At 41.7% G+C, this 22764-nt stretch overlaps 1 protein-coding gene across 1 annotated transcript in view; it reads right to left on the reverse strand.

Moving 5' to 3' along the window:
- Positions 1-22764, reverse strand: part of SLC2A13 (solute carrier family 2 member 13) — a 165166-nt gene that overhangs the window by 14244 nt on the left and 128158 nt on the right. Inside the window, exon 7 of the mRNA XM_071552607.1 lies at positions 14223-14348. Coding sequence (XP_071408708.1) covers positions 14223-14348 — 126 coding nt within the window. The remainder of the gene's footprint in view (positions 1-14222; positions 14349-22764) is intronic.

Here is a 22764-nt window from a genome sequence, read left to right on the forward strand (position 1 = left end):
GTGAATGGTAATTACAAGATGGAGAATCCAATATGAGTGTATTCAATAAATAAACAAGAGTACAATCTGATAATTTTTTCTGGAGAGATTCTTCATAAAACTGAGCAAGTAGTTTAAAGGTATAATTTTTTTTTGTAAAGACTGATTTATTTTTTTAAAATACATATTCGGAAGAGGGTTTTTTTCTAAATTAAAGTATGACTCACTTATTAGGTTGATATGTTGGCATTTAGTGGCAGAAAATATTTATCAAAAATGTCAGAGAAAGCTTCTCTGGAACTAGGCATCATACAAGGTTAAAGTGACAGCATGGGAATGTTAAAGGACAAGCCAAGTCCACAACTGCTAAATGTTTACATGAGAAGACACATTTTTGCAATTTTAAAGATCATTCTGTGCATTGACAAGCTAAAAAACAAATGCAGAAGCAGCCAGGAAAGTGAATCTTTTCAGGTAAGGCTCAGAAGGCAGCAGCAGGCAATGTAAGATTTCTGCACTTTTTTTGCCTCTCAAGGACATACTCCAATGGTTTACAGACAACTTACATCTGTGTACTTTAAAGGCTAAGACCTTTTCCTGTTTTTTCATCTGTAGGATACAAACCTTCATCTCAAAAAATGAAAAATAACCGCAGAGTGTTTCACAAATGCTGAACTACCCGACAGTCCTTACTGAAATGCTCTGAGTAAGCACTGAAATTTCACCTCTCACCACTAAACTTCTACATGTTCATGTCCTTGAAGAACTTTACTAACCCTAAATCTTTTACCTCTTTTGTTCCTCTTTCAAAACCAATTTTACTCCTTCTTGCAGCTTCCAAACTACTGATGTGCACAAGAACTCCACCCACTTTATAAATGCTTTACAAAGAGGTGGCTCCAGCACAGTGCCCTCTGCAAGTCAGGAAGCCTCCCAGATTCCAGTGCTGTATTTAAAAAGTCTCAGGCAGCCCTTGCAAAAAGCAACCTCCAGTAAGAGATGGAAAAATAGACAGTTCAGTCTTAATTCTTGTATTGAAAAATTTCAGTTAAATGCTGCAGTTCTCACTATTTCTTTCTTTCAAGTATTATCAACTCTGGAAGAACTTCACTGAGGTGCAGATCAGCAAAGATTGTTTAGAAATGTGACTAAACATAGAGGTGATATTGCCTGACATTTTGAAGCATTTTTCATGATCAATAGATATTTTAGTATGACAATAATATCAAAGAATATAAGAAAATCATGGCATTTTAGCAGATGGAGTGGAAAAAATGCCGCGCCATGGTAGAGGACAAGATCCACAACTAGGGCACTACAACAGTATCCTGTACTCATGTGCAGGTCTGGATGGAGATGTGTGTGATGGGGCTGTGGCTCAGGGATGGGACTTGCAGCACAGTGGTCAGTGGGACATGAGAATTACTGCTCCCACTGCCATGGTGGCTGCCACAACTCCTCCAGCTAATCATGTTCCCAGCAATCAAGCACAAACTGAAGAGAAACATTCCATGGGCACAGGCACATGGCAAACCCTGGCAAGAAGTGACATCTGGGAATATTTAATTGCTTGTGAAATAGATGCAATTCCATAAATTTTAAACAACATGAGCACAAAGCTCTCCCCACATGACAACCAGCAAAAAGGTAGCACAGAGGCAAGCTGGAAACAGAATGAGCTATTATTTCCATCCTGGCAGCCATCATGGCTGAGAAAGACTTGTGGACTTCTTGTGACCCCAGAATGTGCTTTAAAGATTGTTTAGTGGCTTTTCTGTGGTTATACAGAAACAATCACAGAATTTGGAAAACAGTGAGTATGCACATCCAGTCTGGCTTCATCCAGTCATTCCTGGTTTCCCTTATTTCTCTGAAAGGAGAGAGTGCTCATTAATGATTTGGCCATTTCTTCTGACAGAGAAACCTTTGGGGAATCGCAGTGATGAGCACTAACTGGAAAGTGGCCATCAGTCACCCTGGAGGCTCCCAGAGCTAACTTGGGCTGCATGAGGTTTCCAGCAAAAACCAGACAGATTTGGTCACTCTCTATCACTGCCTGGCAGGCAGGCAGGCTTCATTCTGTTTGAGCTCTTTCAGGACAAAAATGCATTCAAGTATTTTTTGTCAGAGACAGACTGGCATTGAACATCCATGACAGACCAGCATATGAACTATTTCACTTGTGTTCAAAGCCCTCTCTGTGCCTCAGCACTCTTGGTCTTCCCCTGAACTGCAGTGGTTCTGCTGCTCCTGGCATTTTTGGTGGAAGTTCTGGGTCATCCCTACTCTGACATGTGTGAGAGCTTATGGATGGAGCACCAGACTGAATCAAATCACTGACAGAATTGGGGCAATCAAACTGAAGAACTTCCGGCTTCTCTTCCAGATTTAAAAGCATTTAGTCTCTGATTGTATCTTCTTGCAGCACAAATACTCAGTAATTGAATTACTGAAATAAACTGATCTGAAGATTATGATGTCAAATGCAGGATTTTAGAATTTCATGTGGGTTTACCATAAAATAAATCTCTACCTGATGCTTAATCTCATTTGGGTTTTAATCTGATTTTACATTTCATTTACTTAATAATTATAATTTCTAAAGTTCTTTTGGTTGTAAGAGAAATATCAACCAGCTGCTTATTTATTGTAGAAGTGTCTGTTCTCCCAGGAGATGCCTCTTTCATATGGGACATAAAGACAGACCATCTCAATGAATACTGGTGGAAAGGGCTGAGTGTAGGTCTCAACAATAATAAGAATACTATTTTAATATTCGTTAAAGAATTATTAACAGAATGGCATGCAAGAATTACTGGCATGACATAAGAAAGCCTATTCTGTAAACCACAGGCAAAGACCAGCTCCAAAGGAACAACAAGAAGCATCTTTTACTCCATTAGTCAAGGGATTACAAGACAGTTCAAGGTCAAAATTTTAGACATCTGAAGTTGGTTAAAACAAATTCCATCCAGATTTCCTATTCTTACTTACACTTACAAGTAACCTTTACTGATGCTGGTGCTGTTCACCATGTGTCAGTAGCAGAGTCAAAGGATTGCCATCAGTATCTCAAAAACATCACTTGACTTAAAATTGCCAAAAGTATTTCTAAGACCACGTTAAAAAAAGACCAAATACAAAGAAAGCAAGGTTATATGAGCATAACTTAGCAGAAATATTCACTGAAAGTTCATCCTGAAAATGAAATAGGTTCTATTTCACTGTTACAGTCTTTTATTCTGAATGCTTCCAAACACTTCAGAAAACAAAAGAGAAAAAAAATGCATTGCTTTTAATTACCCCCAAATTTCAGACATACAAAGGTACTGTAAAAACTGTACTTTCATGCTGAAATCTGGTATATGAAGTCAGCACAGAATGACATGATTTTATAGTTCAATTTAGAAAAACAAAGCAAATCCCATCCAAACCCCCAAACCAAAGCACAGATGAGACATGGTGACACAACTACAGCACAGCCCATGTCAGGCTTTGTGGCTGTAGGCACTGCTGAGGCTTTACAGACAGTTTATTGCTTATTCCAGGCAGCAGACCCTGCACCTCACAGAGTCTGCCAAACCATCACTGTGCAGAAACGATTTCCCACAGAGCTGTTAAAACCTTAAAATCCCAATCAACCACATATTTCAATGGGAAGGAAAGTGAGAATAAAGTATCAATCCTTTGGAAATTTCTGCTGAAATGAAAGGAGTGGGGGGAAAAATAATTTTCTGAATTTGCTTTTTTTATTGAGTCTGAGACAAAAAAACCCATAAGGACAAGGAGTTTAAAACAGAGATCAGTATTACATGTATTAGCATGCATTTTTAGCACCTCCCTGCTCTATTTGATTTCTAGCTATTGACATACATACAAAGGTTGTATTTCAATAGTTCTAACAATAACATTTTGACCATCTGAGTACCGAATTGTTACATTTGTTTTCCTTAGCAGAAATTTAGACACAAATACTACATTTTAACTACTGTCAACAACTGAAATCTAACCAGACAATACTTGAGATCTTGTGTTCATTGTTTTAAAGGGATGATGGAACAGTATGTTTTAAAAAGAATTTTCCCTGATTCCAGTAGGTGGCAATAGCTCTGCCTCAAAAAGCTCTGAGAAAGTGGCATTTCAGAAGGGGAATGAAGCACTGCATGCCTGCCCATCCCTGCTGTACTGGGGAGGCTCTGAATTAAACCATCCAACAGAGCTACCCAAAGAATGACTCCTGCACTGTCAGCCCTAAAATTCACTGGAAATCATTAATGTTGTAACTGAAAATAGAGACCCAAGGGTCTAAGATCACTTATAACAAGATAATTATTATCATGCTTGATTTGTGAGAGCGAGCACTTAGCACAGAGTGTTGCTCTGCTTTGATTTGTGCATGCAGGTGCAATACATATGCCAAATCTAACGAATTTAATGAAATCTAGAAATGCTAAGTGGTAACATTATCTTGAGTTTAGGAAACTTTTGAACACTGGGTACCGAAGACTTTATTGTTACATGCAAGACAAATTTGGCATCTGACAGTAGAAGAACTCAGCAGAAATCAAACTAATCATCCACCTTCCACAGTTTCTGACATCTAAAAACTTTTACATAAACAGGAGCTTTTTAACAAGTTATTTTGGCAAGACAATATGCTAAATGTGAATATACATCAACTGAATCACAGGTCTGAAGAACTAAATAATCTCTTCCCTGTGCAAAGCTAACGTGAGAGCTGTGGAAAGCTACAGGACAAGAGGAAGTCTGTACTTCCTACAAGCAAGAAGAAATGCCTGAAGTGCTGCTGTTGAGAAGTATGACCTGCCACTTCACAGACTGCCCATTTCCGAGCCTGTACTAACAGACCAGCTGAGTTAAACTAAGGTCATGACTTTAAATCAAATCAATCAATAATTCCAGCTCATCTTGTGCCAGTGAGGGATTGATGTTACTGTCCCTGTTCTAAAGGAAATGAACCACCATGCAGACAGCATATACAATAATTTCTATGAATTAAACTCATCAAACACATTGAATTATTTAAGAGTCTTAATGCAGAAATGTGTTGATTTATTTTTTCCTCAAAGTGAAAAAACCCCCAAACCTTCTAAAAACTTCATTCTTTTAAGTAGGTAAGATATCACAATTTTACTGCATCAGACAATGTGCTTATTGCAGAATTATTTATTATGGAATAAAGGTATGTGAGATTTGGATTAGGGATGCTGTTAAACAAGCTGCTGTATGGAGGTCTGACTTAAACCCTGTTGAATGTTCTTCATCAATAAAAATTCCTAACAACATGCATCTTTCAAAAATATTTTCCACCCTTCAAACAGAGAAAATTTCATTTTAGTAAATCCATTTCATAGTGTAAAAGTCTAAAGGCATCTACTGAGACAGATTTCACTAAGGATTCTTATTTAAATCCAAATTTCAGAGTCTATAACTGAATAAATGCGAAAAACAGCTCTCAGAAGTTCTCCCCTCAGAAAAAAAATCCACATGCTCCCAAATTTGAGTCAGTTCCCTTTGCTTTAGCCCTCAGGCAGGAGGGGAGATCCCAGCTGCTTCCCAGCAGCAGCTCCTGCTTGCTCTGCCCCTCTCTCTGCTCCCCTCGGATATGCCGAGTGCCAGGGCCATGCTCTGCCCCTCTCTCTGCTCCCCTCGGATACGCCGAGTGCCAGGGCCATGCTCTGCCCCTCTCTCTGCTCCCCTCGGATACGCCAAGTGCCAGGGCCATGCTCTGCCCCTCTCTCTGCTCCCCTCGGATACGCCGAGTGCCAGGGCCGTGCTCTGCCCCTCTCTCTGCTCCCCTCAGACCTGCCGAGTGCCAGGGCCGTGCTCTGCCCCTCTCTCTGCTCCCCTCAGACCTGCCGAGTGCCAGGGCCGTGCTCTGCCCCTCTCTCTGCTCCCCTCGGATATGCCGAGTGCCAGGGCCATGCTCTGCCCCTCTCTCTGCTCCCCTCGGATATGCCGAGTGCCAGGGCCGTGCTCTGCCCCTCTCTCTGCTCCCCTCAGACCTGCCGAGTGCCAGGGCCGTGCTCTGCCCCTCTCTCTGCTCCCCTCAGACCTGCCGAGTGCCAGGGCCGTGCTCTGCCCCTCTCTCTGCTCCCCTCGGATACGCCGAGTGCCAGGGCCGTGCTCTGCCCCTCTCTCTGCTCCCCTCAGACCTGCCGAGTGCCAGGGCTGTGCTCTGCCCCTCTCTCTGCTCCCCTCAGACCTGCCGAGTGCCAGGGCTGTGCTCTGCCCCTCTCTCTGCTCCCCTCGGATACGCCGAGTGCCAGGGCTGTGCTCTGCCCCTCTCTCTGCTCCCCTCGGACGTGCTGAGTGCCAGGGCCGTGCTCTGCCCCTCTCTCTGCTCCCCTCAGACCTGCCGAGTGCCAGGGCCGTGCTCTGCCCCTCTCTCTGCTCCCCTCGGATACGCCGAGTGCCAGGGCCGTGCTCTGCCCCTCTCTCTGCTCCCCTCAGACCTGCCGAGTGCCAGGGCTGTGCTCTGCCCCTCTCTCTGCTCCCCTCAGACCTGCCGAGTGCCAGGGCTGTGCTCTGCCCCTCTCTCTGCTCCCCTCGGATACGCCGAGTGCCAGGGCTGTGCTCTGCCCCTCTCTCTGCTCCCCTCGGACGTGCTGAGTGCCAGGGCCGTGCTCTACTCCTCTCTCTGCTCCCCTCAGACCTGCCGAGTGCCAGGGCTGTGCTCTGCCCCTCTCTCCGCTCCCCTCGGATACGCCGAGTGCCAGGGCCGTGCTCTGCTCCTCTCTCTGCTCCCCTCGGACGTGCTGAGTGCCAGGGCCCTGCTCTGCCCCTGCTGCAGCACCACCCCAGGAGAACCCCTTGCTGAGGCACAGACATCTTTCAATCTGTCCCTCAAAAGATGAGCAGCTGAAGAAGCTAATTAGCAGCAGACTCCTATGGGCAATTAAGACTCTCTAATGTACATTGCATAAGAGAGAGAAAAGCTGCAGGAATTATCTGCGCACACTGACTAGAGACCGACAATTCTCTCATACGCATTGGCATTTTTTCCCCTTCACTTTCCTGTCTATCTCCTTTGTCAACTTGAAGCAAACATGCTTTTTAGACAGGAAATGAGCATTTCACTTCTAGTTCCCTTCCAAATGACCAGAGAATGACTGAAATGAGAAGAAAGCTTACTTCTTCAACAGGATGTAAGTTCAAATTTTAAACACCACAGCATCTTCTTTGGACCACTTTTAAAATGAAGAGCACTGACTCAACCATTTTTCCATTTAAATAACACCATGTTTTGAGACACTAACCAGCATTTGAGAATGTTTTAGCTCAAAGCCCACTTTTGCTTTTATATTCCAGTTACCTCACTGCTAGAGAATCTGAAGCAGTTGCTACAACAAGAAACCCAAATGGCTGTCAGCATCTGTCTCCTCATTCTCTACAGAATGCCTTCTAAATGGCAACCTGGAGTTAGATCCAGAAGGTGGGTTTAGCAGCAACAAGCAATAAAAATGAACAGGTAGAGAACAGATGTAAAAACGATGTTTCAAACTAACCAGTCCTGCTCTAAAATCCTATTTTGTGCTGTACAAATCCTATTTGTATCTAACAAATAAATTCTGTCTTCAGTATGTAAATGTGGCATTTCACAGTCACAAAACATTCACTTCGCACAGGGTGTATGGGACTATATTTGTTCTTCCTTTAAAGCATTCAGAATTTGCCACTGGTTGAGTAGATGTACTGAGTTAGAGCTATTAACAGTAATTCCTAAGTAATTATCCAAAAAGAATGTAAATAGGTTCAGTTTAGATTATCAGGTTGCTCTGGTCATAATTTTAAACCTAAAATGCAGATATGGTGTTAAAATTGCACTTAATTTGCTACCTCCTCCTGCATCATCAATAGCACAGGCTCATCTATGATTAAGGACACAATATTCTGCATTACTTTATCCTTCTATTCTTCTTATTCACTTTTACCAGTCAGCAGACATGGCATCAAAATACACATAAGACAATAAGACATTTTAAAGTTACTCTTCAACCTCCCAAGCTTTTACAGATCACACAGTATATGCCACCAGTAGGCTGTGATTACATTAATAGTCTCTTCCCAGAAAATACCTTGTGCCTTATAGTTTGGGCTGGCAAAGTCTGTAACCAGTTTCAGATCCTTTTTCATTTCTGCATTCACACATCTCACTAATACATATTAGAGATTATTGTGCTGAAGTGTGTACTCCTATCAGCAGGATGAATAGATTGTGTCCTGCCACCTGCTACTCCAGGTTTACACACTTACCACCAATGGGGCAGATAATCAGAATTTAATTCTAATTAAAACTGCATATATTTCAGCTTTCTTTCCTAAACATTGCTGCAGTAGAGAAGGGGCATTCTATGTTGTGGTTCCTACTGAAGTGATGAGTACTTCAGTTTAGTCAACATTTAGCATATTGTCCATCAAGATATTTCTCTAACACTATGGTTTTAATCACAGCTCTTCTGAGTGCCAATATACATGCAGATATAAGTATTCTCTTGTTCCTGCTACTTTTCTGAACCATTTACTCCCTCTGCTACCTTTTTTACTTGGCAAATGTGAGCTCCATAATCATATGTATAATCTTCATCCATTGATCTGAAGACTCAGAAACAGAAATTACAGTTTTTCCTCTAATTGCTGCTGAATTAAGGAGCATTTTTCAATGCAAGTCCTTGTAAAAAGATTACAAATTATCATTTCAGCAGTAAAATCTTCTAATAATACTTCCTGCATGACAAAACAACTGAAGTCTATCTGTGGACAGAGAGGTATTTAACTCCTGCAAGGTTGTTAGTCTCCTGTTAGTCTTCCTGTGGTAACAGCAAAGGTCTGTAATGCTGTTTTCCATGACAAACTGAAAATAGATTCTCAATCTTTAAATGTGAGAATGTGCACATACATTCTCTTGGCATTAGTAAAGCAGTCACAGTAACTTTTACAAATGTACTTGTCACATTGCAAAAGCATCTTTATAATACTGTGACTAGCAAAACAAGTGCAGTGAACTTATTTATGTCTATCTTTATTTACAAGCAAGAAAAGTAACCTGACATTTCTGGAAAAATCTAATATTCTTACAAAGAAAAAATGTTCTAATAATTTTAACATGATCTGTCTCATCTGCTATGCATTAGACAACAGGCAACACTGCATAAATGCAAAGCTCCCCAGAATCTGCTGAAGCTGTGACAGATTCTGGAATATCCCCCCTTGGACATAAACCAGGCTGTTCTCTGAGAATCCAGCTAATGAACTCCCATGAATTTATTTTTTTTAACCAGTGGAATCTAGCAAGCATCCAGGCTGGAATGGCAAGGTCATCTGGCACATTCCTGAGGAGAAACTCTTCTGAAGCTGGGAAACAGGGTTTGACTGCCTACCTGACCCACTTGCCCTCACTGCCCAGGCAATTTAAACCCACTTCTCCGTAAAACAGGTTTCCAAGATACAGTTAAACTCCTCAGCAAACTGATGGATATGAGCAACAGACACACAGTGACACACAGCAGCATTACTGCACATCTGTAAGTAAACATGACATTAATTTTACATGGAAGGAAGGAGCTCAGGAGAGCACTGGCCGGAGGAAAACAAAGAGCTTCCCAAACACAGAGCTGTTCTTGAACCCTTACTGTTGCACTGACTGCCCTGACAGAGGGGAATGATCCTTTATATTGACAGAAGCAGGACTCTCCATGAAGCATTGAACTCCTGTGGCAGGGAGATGTTCCTGGAACAGAGTTAATAAAAATGGCTGAAGAAAGCAAATCACTCAGCTCCTCTCCCTTTATGGATTTCAGCTTCAAATAGTCATCCTTTGGGGACTGTGGAGACCTGCCAGCTAATTTTGTGGACAGGATGGCTTCTAGGCTTGTCTCTCATCTGCAGATGATGCTGTTGTTTCTTCATATTTTTTTACTGTATAAAATCAACATCATTCTCTCCAGAGGAAGATGGCTCACAGTTGCTCATGAGGGCCTTTTAGCTCACAGTTGTGGGCCTGCTGTTATCTTGACAACATACTCATGTCAAAGTTAATGTCATGTCAAGGTACTGTCAGCACCTCCTTTCCTTGTGTGGTTATTCTTTCAACTGTAAGGATATTACTGCAATTTAAAGTTTCTTCTAGAGCACTCTTAGCTGATGTTTAGGGTTATTGCAATTACATGGACAGAAGTTTCAAGGTTTCTGAGGGCACTGTAGGAGTAATTGTAATCATGTGGAAAATACTAGATTTTGGGTTGTGCTCTGAAAACACAGGACTGAAAGCAATCCCCTCCACATTCCAACCTGGCCAAGAGACAGACTCTGCCCATGATGTCTGTTGTGTTACGTGAACTTCATATTGGAACCTTCCCATTGTATCCCCATCTGCAAAAGTGGGATAATGCTTTTTATTAAGTTCATGGAGATTTTACAATTCAATGTTCATGAAGAGAACAGAACTGCAAGCCTTTCTGTGTTCCTGCTAAGTGCAAAGCTTCCCTAAAGCTTGGAGAACAGAATCCCAACACAGAACCCTCAGACCACTCTGAGACGGAAGACACAGGTCTTTTTATTTTACTATGAAGTGAATAATTTAAGAATATTCTTGCTCAATGTTGAAATCATCCTTTATGTGTCCCTGGGCAGAGACGGAGACAGCAAGGTTTGATGTCAACAGCTGTTATGTTTACTGGTTCAATAACACCAAGGGCAGGAAAGCACCTTCCTGGGCTGGTGCCCCAGGCAAGACTCCTCTCTGTTATTCTAACACCAGTCAGGCTTATGTAACTGATCAAATAATAAAAAACAAATACCTGTTGCTTGTCTTACATGTATGATCTTATAAGTGCACCCGCTGCACATTCCCCATGCTGCTTAAGGTCTGGCTTGGACTTGGTCAGGGTTATTCTTCTGCAGCCTCCCTCCCCCAGGGCCTTGCCAGCCACTGAGATCCCCATATTCAAAAGAACTCAAACACTGTATTCTTCTTGAAAAATATGTGGATGCTTTAATTGTCTTCCTGTGTTTCTATGACAACCTCAGCAACATAAACAGCCTTGCTGGCAGCCACAGGAGACTGAAATCTCTGCTCTCTTCCCATCCCTCCCCTGAACTTCTCAATGTAGAACATACCGTAACCAAATAAATACAATTAACAATAAACATAGAGGTGATGTTGGGTACACCTGTCTGGCACTGGGGAAACATCTTGCAAATAAAAATATATACGGTATTTCACGATAACAGTCAAAACATTGCCTGCTACATCTGAAGTACCTTGGGACCAACTGTGAAAAACAGTGCAAAGCTATAAATTCATAAACACGAGCTTTCTATGTCAGCTTGCATGGCTGCAGAGAGCTTTAAAAATACATAACAAGGTCTTCTCTGTTTGTTGGTGCCTCTGAGCACCACTCACCTTGCTAGTAGGTTATATATCAGGAATAGATAAGCCCCTGAGTGAGTGTCAGGACAGTTGAGGTTCAGACAGCTGCAGAGTTGTGTGAGCGCACACACATCCCATGGTGTGACCGTAGGCACTTCTCCATGGCTGCAGCTCCCAGCTTTTCAGCAGGAAAATCATAAACAAAATGTGATCACAGCAGCAGTAATGCCCTGCACAGCACCATGTCAAGGAGAAGCTGTTTCTCTGAACTGCTGCATCAGGCAGCACAGTGAGAGCTTCTGCTTCTGCTCAGACCTCTGAGGTCCAACAAATCCCAAACAAACAGCTCAGGTCTTCCTTCTTTCCTCTGTGTGAGGCCAGCGTAACTCTGGAGGTTTAAGCCATATAAACTCATCCATCCAATACTGGATTGCACGAAGCCACCAAAGCACACAGGAGTTACAAAGAGGCTGCATGCAATAATTATGGTTACCAGCTGTCCACAGATCACAAAATCATCTTTCAAGTTATTGAACCACTTTCCGATCGTAAAAGTGCCACGTATTTTTAAAATAACTGTCCTTGTATGTCTAGTTTGTGACAAACTAACTTTGTGAAAGCAAGGGCTGCAATTTCCTTCACCAATGCTGTCAGTTTGTCTGAGGCACTTGCTCTGCCTGTGCTGCCAATGAAATCCAGACGTCTCCAGCTGCTCTGAGACAAAGCTGGGGATGTAAATACGCTGTTTTCCCTGTAGCAGCCTCCTTGCTGGGCAGGGAAATCCTATGGCTGTGTGTGACCAATTGTGCCCTAAAGCAAACACAGAATTTGAGGAAATGGAGCTGGGGGGTGGTATGTGAATGTGAACCCGTGGAAACCAAAACCTCTGGTGATTCCCTCTGGGCTGATATGCAGAAATACATGTATCTGTGAGGAGGAGGAGCTAACGGGGCAAAATGCTTCCCTTTTCCACAGGGCTTGTAAGGCAGAGAAGGAGCCACCTGACATTTCACAGCCTGAAGGATCAGCTTTTTGAAAACTGCCTGATTATACAGAACAGGTGGAGACAAGATAAAAATTATTGAAATAAAAACCAGAAATGGGGATGAATATTTGCAAAAAGAAATGTGGGTATTTTATTGGTTTTCTGTCTTAAGGCAGGACTTTTCACTCCAGTGACTACCAATATAACACATATAAAATTGTTTCATTTTCTCTTGAAACATTTTAAGCAGGGTCCTCATGCTATGAAATTCTTGCACAGCGTCAAAATATCACATTTTTCAATACAGAAAGGAAACATTTCCTCTTTCTTCTAGTTTGCTTCAATAGGCTGTATAACACGGAGTGCTATGTGAGGGTGAATCATGAATATGAAAGGACTGCTGATCCCCACATTTCCCATGTTATACAATAACACTGCCTAATTAAATAAAGTTTGATTTTATCTATGAACTATTCATAACAAGCTTTTGTTGCCATGTATGTCTTCCTGCATGCTAGTATGATTTCACCAATTACAAACACATTACTTAAAACTACAGCATATAGGAAATGAATGTGAACTTGGAATACAAAGAGGTATCTGTTACCTTACAGATAAGAGAGCCCAAGTGCTCCAGAGCACATCAGGATATCAGGCAATATGCAATGTATGTTGCATAATGCACCCTTGAAATTAGTCACAGAACAAGTAAGTTGGATGAGATTTTGTAGTTTTCACCACTATTTATTAACTGTAATAGCCCCCAAATGATCATAGTAAGCTTCTCTTTTCTGCACCTGGAATGAATTAACAGACGTAAGATTTCTAATGGTACTGAAATCAAAAGGAGGGCAATTTTAGAGTAATTTTAAATTAATGATTCTACAATTAGTAGATATTTTCATACTTTTCAACCTTTGTCCAATATGACTCACTGCCACTAAGGCACTTAGTTTTAACTTCTGAGAAACACATATGAAAGTTCAAAAAATAAAAAAATCCCAAACCCAAACCACCAGACGAACCTTTGCCTGTTTCCCAAGTACATTCATGGTGCGTGGGTGGCTGAGATGAATTATGTCGAGGCAGTTTTATCAGAAGTAATTACATAATTCCCTTGTGGTTCTGAACCATTCTAAACTCTAATCCAAGCCCTAATCATGATTAAAGTATTCATAAAGCCTCTACAAGACGATGTTCCAACTCATAAAGCCATTCCTTAAGAATAGTCAGTACTTCAGAAAACTTGAAGATTGCTGTGACTTCACAGGGAATCTCTGTGCTGCAGAAGAAAGAGGTGTCATGTATTTTGCAGTTGCATTGGGACTTGCCTATGAATGTACATGTTTTTAGAGCCCAAGTGTAACATGTGGCATGGCACTGCTTTTAAGCACAGGAACACAGAAATCTGTGGCCAAAATCCATGCTTCTGACAATTTGAACTTTTTGTATTTTGATAATTTCAGTTTATTCAGCTGGTTTCTTTAGTAGGCCAATGCTAAAAGTGTGGTTTAATTAAAACATTTAACAAGAACATTAATTCAGAAGGCTTTAAGTATAGAACTAGGGAATATGCCTTCCTAAATGAATGAAAGTGTTAGGGAAAGGTTATTTTCCTAATTGCTAGTGTGTTTTTGCCATAATTCCTAAGTGGCAGACTACACTGAACTGGCTGCACACACCAGGATTAAGGCTTTTACTTAGAACAGTTAGAAAGTAACTGTCCATTTTTGACAATGCCAAGTCATTTTTTTCTTCCACGATGTCCTAAGAGTAACATCTTATGTAAAAGCAAAGTTGTTATCCATAGCATAAAATACACTCTCTGTAGAGCACAAGACCAAAAAATCTCGAGAAGTGACATACCTGCCCCAAGCTGCTTTCATTGTAGAATCTTTATCAACAGGAATGCATGAGGACTCAACAACACTTGATTTATTCAATTTGTAGCAGAGTCCACAGTCTGGATCTAACATACATCCATTACAATAACTGAAAGAGAAAGAAATAAATACTAAAACACCACTTCATTCATTAGCACATGTCAAAAACAACGGCATCTCCTAGTCTTGTAATGCACATAGTTCAGTTGTCAGTGTTGAAGACAAAACAAATCTCCAGAAACTGTCACATATTGCTTTCACCTTCTTCTGTAACACATTTTGGTGGTCCAACTGCAAATGTTCCAGTGATACCTGATGAGGCTCTAGGAGAATTCACTCAGAGAATGAATTTTAATTTAAAAAAGGCAGATTGAGGTAGCAGAGAAAGACTCATCATAGAATCATTGAATGGTATGGGTTGGAAGGGACCTTAAAGATCATCTAGTTCCTACCCCACTGCCATCAGACCAGGTTGCTCAGTCCTATCCAGACTCATCTTGAACACTTCCAGGGATGGGACATCCACAACTTTTCCAGGCAACCTGCTCCAGTGCATCACCACCCTCACAATAATGAATGCCTTCCTGATGTCTAACCTCAACCTGCTCTACCTCAGTGTGAAGTCATTCCCCCTTGTCCTACTATACATGATACCTAAGAACCAGACTGGAATTTGGGCACGTACAGATGTGAGAGTCAGACTGAGATCACAATACCATGTGTCTGAGTGTGGAAACTCAGCACCTGAGCTCCCATTACATTGGATGGAAGGAGTCAATATGTCAGTGGAGCCAATTCACATACAGTCCCCAAAAATATCCCATCTGCCTTTTACCTGTCCCAGCAGAGTGTGCAGTGCTCTTGCAGATCATTCCCATGCATCGCACTTGCCAGCTCTGTGCAGATGTCTCTGATTTCCTCGTGAGTCTCAAAAAGCACAAGATGCCAACATGTAGGCAGAGCTTCCTCAGTGCAATCTTGTAAGCTGTTCAGGTGGCTCGACAGCAAAACTGTTGTCTAGATAGCACTGGCTGCACTGACCACATCCTCACCGACTCCACTGGGAGCCTGGACACCAAGGGCTCTACAGATACCTAACTTAGGTAGCAGTCTAAAACCTGTTCCTGAGATCAGACTGAGCGGGGTGTAGGTATACGGGCTACAGCAGCATCCCAAAGCTCTCCACACAGTGAAAGTTACCTGAAAGCTTTCAGAACAAGTTTCCCCAGGTCTTGCAAACACTCACTCATTACCCCTATGATTAAACTACACAGTTATTTATCTTCCTTGGAAGCCACATCAGATCCAGACAGATTTTGTCCAGTAAAGCCCCTGATATATTCTAAGGCATAACTTTAGGAGTTAAAAAAATAGATGAATGAGCAACTGTAAAACACAGAGTAGGTGTGGAAATTTCAAAATAAAAGAAATGTAACATCTGGAAATGTATAATTAAGGTGACCAAAATCGCTTCAACATATACTCCTATAATAACAAAATCAAAGAAATACTCTTTTCTGAGTGTTTATCACAACAATGACTTAGTGAATGAAGAAATAATCTGCTTAAACTACTACAACAGCATGAAAAAACCATAAAAGTAACTGTATAACAAGTCTCAGAAAACTAAAACAGTAAAGCAGATTATATGGATTTTAAAAGTCTGAAAGTACACGCTTAAAATCCAGTTATTCAAACTCTTCTTACTATGATGTTTCTAAAAGAATTATAAGAAGGTCAATTTATGTGATAGGTGGCAAAAAGAGAGGGCTGGAACTATGTTAAAAGAAGTGCATTCATTTGCATTTTCCTACTTCTCCCAAGGTTCAGAAATTTGTGCTCTTTGCTATTGTGTTCTTTCTAAACTAGAAATTACAGCAGAATTTCCATGTTGTCTACATTTAGAATATAAATATACTTTAAATATACCTTCCTCTTGCTTAACTGAGGTCAAATTCAGGTTTGAACAGCTTTTTTTTAATGACAAAAGCTGCATTGAGTCCATTCTGAATTGAGATTAAACTGAAGAAAATACTTTTACAATGGAGAGGAAACAAAACTTTCAGATAAAAGTCAAGTATATTATATAACTGTAGTAAATATTTATTCTCTTGCAAAAATAAATGAGAAAATTGTAATTCTGCAATTATCAATATTTAAAGGAAAGGATAATACCAATATCACAGTAGTGAGACACAGTCACATTTTGATACATCGATGTTAGTACAGCCATGGGCAGTAACCAAGAGTTGAAAGGAACAGAGGACTGCAGGTGAATAAAAACAAATGTACTCAAGTATGCAATACTAATACTAAAAAACCCATTTAAAATGATAATACTTTCTTATAATGAAAAGACTCCCATAATATCAAACAGATTTTCAATCTGTAGAACACTGTCTACTCAAAAGGTGTTATCAAAGTACTTGTTAAGAACGTGTATTTGTAAGAAGACCCAGGGTGCCAGCACATCCTGGCATAGAAAGCAGCCATTTCCAAATGCTATCAAGTGCAGAAGTAGATTTTTAAGTAAACTGTATGCAAATTATATTCAGTGTGAACACCATGTGCAGAATTTAACAGATTAAAGTGGTCTTGAGGCAACAACTCTCTTCAGAGTATTTCAGGAGTCAAGGTTTCTCTGGATTTACTCCTTTTAGGTTTTACATCAAGCAGAAACACAGCCAAACACTGGAGATCAGCCAGAACATCAGCAAGACACAGGAATGCAGAGCCTGACAATCAGACACAGCGATGAGTGTCATCTTTATGGCGGTGCCAGCAGAGGAAGGATAGGCACTGGACACCTACCTCATTGTTCTCCCCAGTGTCCTCACCAGCATCAATGCAGAGATGACCACAGGACTGAGCTGTGCCCTGCCTGTTCTGTCCAGCTGGGCTCACTCCATGGATGATGCAACAGAAGCTCATTTGGCACTGGACATCAGAACAAGTGTTGTAGTTTGGAATTATTATGTAAATTCTCCTCCCTGCCACTAACTGCCCATGCCAGTAGTTAACAAAAAGAAGTAGTTAACTGCTGATCACTTGGGTGAGGGCAGGTTTGTCTCTTTTGTTCTTGGGGACTACACATGGTGGGGAGTTGGGTATGTGCGGGGAGTTGAGAAGCTGGCTCGCTGCTGCTGCCTGTCTCCAGGACTGCTTCTAGCCGGCTCGCTGCTGCTGCCTGTCTCCAGGACTGCTTCTAGCCAGCTCGCTGCTGCTGCCTGCCCCGGGACTGCTTCTAGTCAGCTCGCTGCTGCTGCCTGTCTCCAGGACTGCTTCTAGCCAGCTCGCTGCTGCTGCCTGCCCCGGGACTGCTTCTAGCCAGCTCGCTGCTGCTGCCTGCCCCGGGACTGCTTCTAAGCCAGCTCGCTGCTGCTGCCTGTCTCCAGGACTGCTTCTAGCCAGCTCGCTGCTGCTGCCTGCCCCGGGACTGCTTCTAGTTGGCTCGCTGCTGCTGCCTGTCCCCAGGACTGTTTCTGGTCGCTGCTGCTGCTGCCTGCCCCGGGACTGCTTCTAGTTGGCTCGCTGCTGCTGCCTGTCCCCAGGACTGTTTCTGGTCGCTGCTGCTGCTGCCTGCCCCGGGACTGCTTCTGGCTGCTCGTGTTTTCTGCTTCTTGGACAGGGTACACAGGGGGAAGAGACAGAGGTCATCAGAGAGCTCACCACTCATCTGTCTCGCTGGAGAGGGACTGGAAACTCACTCCACAGCCAGCCGGGCTGTGACATTGACACTGCCTAAGTATAATTTTCCTCCCGGAGGAAAACCTGCTGGGTTTTGTTGTTTTTATTTTTTTTCTTTCTCTTGTGGTGTTGGGGAAGTGGTTTGCACTAGTCTGTTTATATATAGCAGTTAAGAACAGTTATCCTTCTTGTATTAAAATTCCTTTTCTTAAATTTGATAAAGAGTGGCGTGATTAGTGTGAAGAAGGCCCCCTCCCCCCGCTTGTGGGTAAACATTTTGGTTTTTCCCCTCAAACCAAGACAACAAGTCAAGAGGGAAGCAGAAGAGATCTTACTTATTTCTCCCTCCCGTTCAGAAAAAAAATTGAGAGATTTGACTAATAGTCAGATTCCAGTGCCTGTCTACATGGCCATTAGTTTCAGCTGACCCTCTGGCTTTATTGGATATCATAGAATAATTCAGGTTGGAAAGGATTTTTAACATCGTCACATCCAACTGGTCTTCCAGTTGGCATTTGACATAATAAAGAATGCTGGATTTCATGTCATGTCAAATGTCAGAGGTTATAGTTTTTTTTTATCATTTAAATGATTTAAAATCATTATTTTCCACAGCTTTTCCGAAGCTTGCCTTTCAGATTGAACAGTTAAATAACTATTTATAAACACTTTACCTTTACGATTTCCTGTCATTAACTGTATAGTGAGTTCATACAATCCAGCTTTGACTTTACGTTTTAGAGACAAGACCTATTTATGTCAGAGCAAACACATAAATTCAATATACAAGACTTAAAGCCCTTTCAAATCTAACTCCCAGAAGACTTAGGGTAGGCAGTTGCTGTTAAAAATATTTAGCATTCTTCTGTGCCCTGTTTTATCACTGATACAAAATTTTATGTTGTCTTGGATAAAATGAAGACCAATGTTTTTTCTCCCAAATCCCAACATATACACATTACAACTGCTTCATAACACAGTAAAGAAATGTGTATCAGTTAATAAAGTCTAACGATCACAGAAGATGCAGCAAGAAATAAGCAAGTAAGACTTTTTTTTCAAAGAAGCAATTAAAAAACAACTGCTGAGGCTGTTTACTCAGTAGTTTCAGGCTTAGGCTCTTCTTCATTCCAGCCCCATTGCTATTTGCTAAACAAAACTATTCAAACAGTTTGAAATTGAGCACATATTCTGACATACCTGCTCATAGTAATGTAAATAATTTAGGACATAGAATATACCAGGAAAAGAAATGCACAATATAAAACTTATTGACATGTAACTATGTACTACTACAAGCTCCTTTCTGTCCTCAAATGTTCCTTCTTATCAGCCCTACCCAGATATATGCGAGAGGATAAATCTATAAAAATACTGATAATTCTTCAAATCTACACCAGAGATCAGTTATGGCCTTGACAGCTCTACAGAAGAATGCTTCAGGATGTCGAGGTAGAAAAGGAAATTTGCATCCAATTATAAATGGGAGATAAGTTTCTTTTACTTTATCATGAAATATTTGTATTTGTGCTAAACTTATGAATTAGTGTCTTGAAAATAGGTTCATCTGTGAAGAGCCAGTAGAAAATTCCCAAGCAGGATGGTTTTCTACCAGACTGACTATTCAAGACACCTGAGAGAGATTATTTGATTTTGATGAAACCAGGCAGCATTACAGCAGAAGGGTTTTACAATGTGCCTGCTTCCTTCCCTGCTTACCAGCTGGGCTCCTAGGCAACCCAACCAGAAGGCAAGTGTCTAGACTTCAGGTGCTTCGGCCTGTGCAGCAGAATAACAACCAGGAATGTGAGACTCCAGAAGTTCAAAGACACCCAATTCTTTGCGGATCACTGTGGCATGAACTCAGCGGAACAAAAGCCTCAGTAGTTTGGCCTCTCAGTTTATGGGGAACTGCCATGGAATGGGATTTCTGCGTTCCTGCCTCATCATCACAGCATGTTTACTGAGAAACTGATGGACTATTAGGAGACTACATATCCGCAAACATGCAATTCCTCCTCCTGATTCTGCCAACACAGTCAACACACTCCCTTTATCTGACCAACCAGGAATAACTGACAACTAGAAACACAGACAGCACTAACTCTGAGGTCCCTCAATAGCCATTTCTTGCCAGTCTGAGCACCAGTAGCTTTCAGAATTCTCTGCTCTGGAGCAGTCTCCTGATTAACTGTTCCTGAGCTTACAGTTGATCACAAAGTCCACAATGCTGTCCTCTTTCAAAGAGATCTCATAGTGTCTGAATGAATTGACTAGATGCATAAATTTTTCTTGATACCAAAATTACTGTTTTCTTTCTTCCTGTCAGCATAGTTTACTATGCTGTAATGCAGTCTCTAAAAACATTGAATAAAATCTCTCACCTGCTAAAGTGACCCTCCAGATGCCAATGAAAGGTTTCACCATTGCTTTCTCTCCCACTGCTTAGAATACTCCATACTTACGTTTGGTTTGTCATTACATTTTGTGCTTTATATTTGCAAAATGACCTTGTAAGTAATGACTTTTCTACAATTCTCAGCAGTCTCATAATTTGAGCTGCAAGTTGTACCTTGCCACTTTCTGTTGAGTGATTTAGCACTAAAAGACCTTTGCCCAGTGCCCTTGCTCTGTAAGTGCCGTTTCTCTTGTCACACTATTTTGTCTTTTTCAAACTGGACCTCAATTTCTGCATTATTAATTTCAAAATATCTAATCAATTTTCCTTGTAGCCACATTTTAAAAGACTTTCAAATTTGCCTTCTATACTCTATATCCAATTACAAAAAGTATCAGTATGTGCCTATTGTTCAGATACAGAAATGCTAACTGAACCTGATAATGTATTTTGGACCATGTAGCTCTTGGACAGAACGTAACACCTGATCTCATAATATTCTACTACGTGAGTAGCATGAACAGCCCCTCAACAGTATCAAAATGTTCCCGAATACAGACGCTTTTGGGGACAGACTCTTTCCACTTCTTTTGGATTCATCATTCACACTGAGCACATGCTGCACAGGCAGCCCAAGCACATGAAGAAGGATTTATATGTGAAAATCTGATACATTTGCAACATACAAGCTGGATCTGATGATGCTGAGATATTTATGCAGGACATTTTGCTCATGTCCTGTTTTCTCCACAGAGTAAATTTCACCCCCATGAGCTTGTTGAACCCACTGCTCCTGATCTGTATGATGCAAATATTCATATTCCTGAATGTGGTTTTCCTCACAAAACAATAAAAACTGTCTCAGGCAGGAACAGTCCAGTGTAGGGACAGCGGGGCCTTGCAGTATCTACTGAGGAACTGCACATCCCACCCAGTAAGAACATAAGCTGTAAACCACTGCAGGCTGGAAGGAATGTCACTTTGACTGTCCTGCTTTCTGCTCTTTCCTGTTTGCTGTTTGTCACACTGGAAGGATGATCCTAGGCCAGGTAGATCTTTCATCCTACCTAGTATACCGTCAGATTTACCCTTTGCTCTCAAGCCTGGTTATGCACACAGTCCTCTGCCTCCCTTAGCATGTGGTGTAGTTGCTTTCCAGCTCCTCATAAAACAGCAACAGACTTCCTTGCTCCTATGCTTGTATTTTCCTGTCTAAAACCAGACATTGTCTCTTCCTCCAAACCCAGTCAAAAGAAAATGCCCAAGACAGGTGAGATGATTATCACTAGTCAGGGCATGCCTACTCAGCTGGACTCAGCAAGGGGCAACTGGTGACTCCAAATGGCCAAAGTATTTACTTCAACAAAAAATACAGGGACTTCTAAACAAATACTGTAGTGGACTGATCAGTTCTGTTCACATGTCAGGACATTGATGCTTTCAGCCTGTTGTAGTTTGGGATTATTATGTAAATTCTCTCCCCTGCCACTTAACTGCCCAGGCCAGCGGTTAACAAAAGAAGTAGTTAACTGTGATCGCTGGGGTGGGGGCAGGTTTGTCTCTTTTGGTTTTTTTTTGGATATTCTCCTCAGTCTTGGCTCGGCGGAACGGGGGAGTGGGGGCTCCAAGGAGGCAGGCTGCCCTGCTGGTTACTGCTGGGGTTTTCCCTGGCTGTCTTGCCGCTGCCTACTTCGGATTACTTTTTCCTGCCGTGCTGCTACCTGCCTTGGATTTGCTGCTGGTTGCTCGTACCTGTCTGCTTCTTGGACGGGGAACACAGGGGAAAGAGACTGAGTCCATCTGAAAGCCCACTGCTCGTCTGTTTCGCTGGAGAGGGACTGAAACTCACTCTGCAGCCAGCGGGCTGTGACAAGGACACTTAAGTATAACCTTTTCTCCCGGAGGAAAACCTGCTGGGTTTTGTTGTTGTTGGTTTTTTTTTCCTCTTATGGTGTTGGGGAAGTGGGTTGCACTAGTCTGTTTACATATATATATATATATATATATAGCAGTTATCCTTCTTGTATTAAAATTCCTTTTCTTAAATTTGATAAAGAGTGGTGTGATTATTGAGGAGGAGGCCCCTCCCCTGCTTGTGGGTAAAACATTTTGGTTTTTCCCCTCAAACCGAGACATTTCTTGGCGCCCAACGTGGGGCTTGTAAACGAAGAAGGATAACTGCTATTTTGTGGCACCATGTGGGTCTTGAGCTTAGGGTTCATCAGGACCATCCTGTATAATATATTGGCTTTTTGTTGGTACAAATTCATGCCAAAAGGAGCGGCAGGTTTAAGTCTTATCAACAAATCAATGAGCAAAACTCAAATAGCCGCAATTATTATTGAGTTCTTACTCTGGATTTATGGTGCCATGAATTCGATGCCTTTGGATGTCATGTGGGTGGTGCTCTCCAGGCTGTTTTCCTGCCGCAACCTAAGCT

The sequence above is a fragment of the Pithys albifrons genome, chromosome 3 (assembly GCF_047495875.1).
Source record: "Pithys albifrons albifrons isolate INPA30051 chromosome 3, PitAlb_v1, whole genome shotgun sequence".
Taxonomy (NCBI): Eukaryota; Metazoa; Chordata; class Aves; order Passeriformes; family Thamnophilidae; genus Pithys; species Pithys albifrons.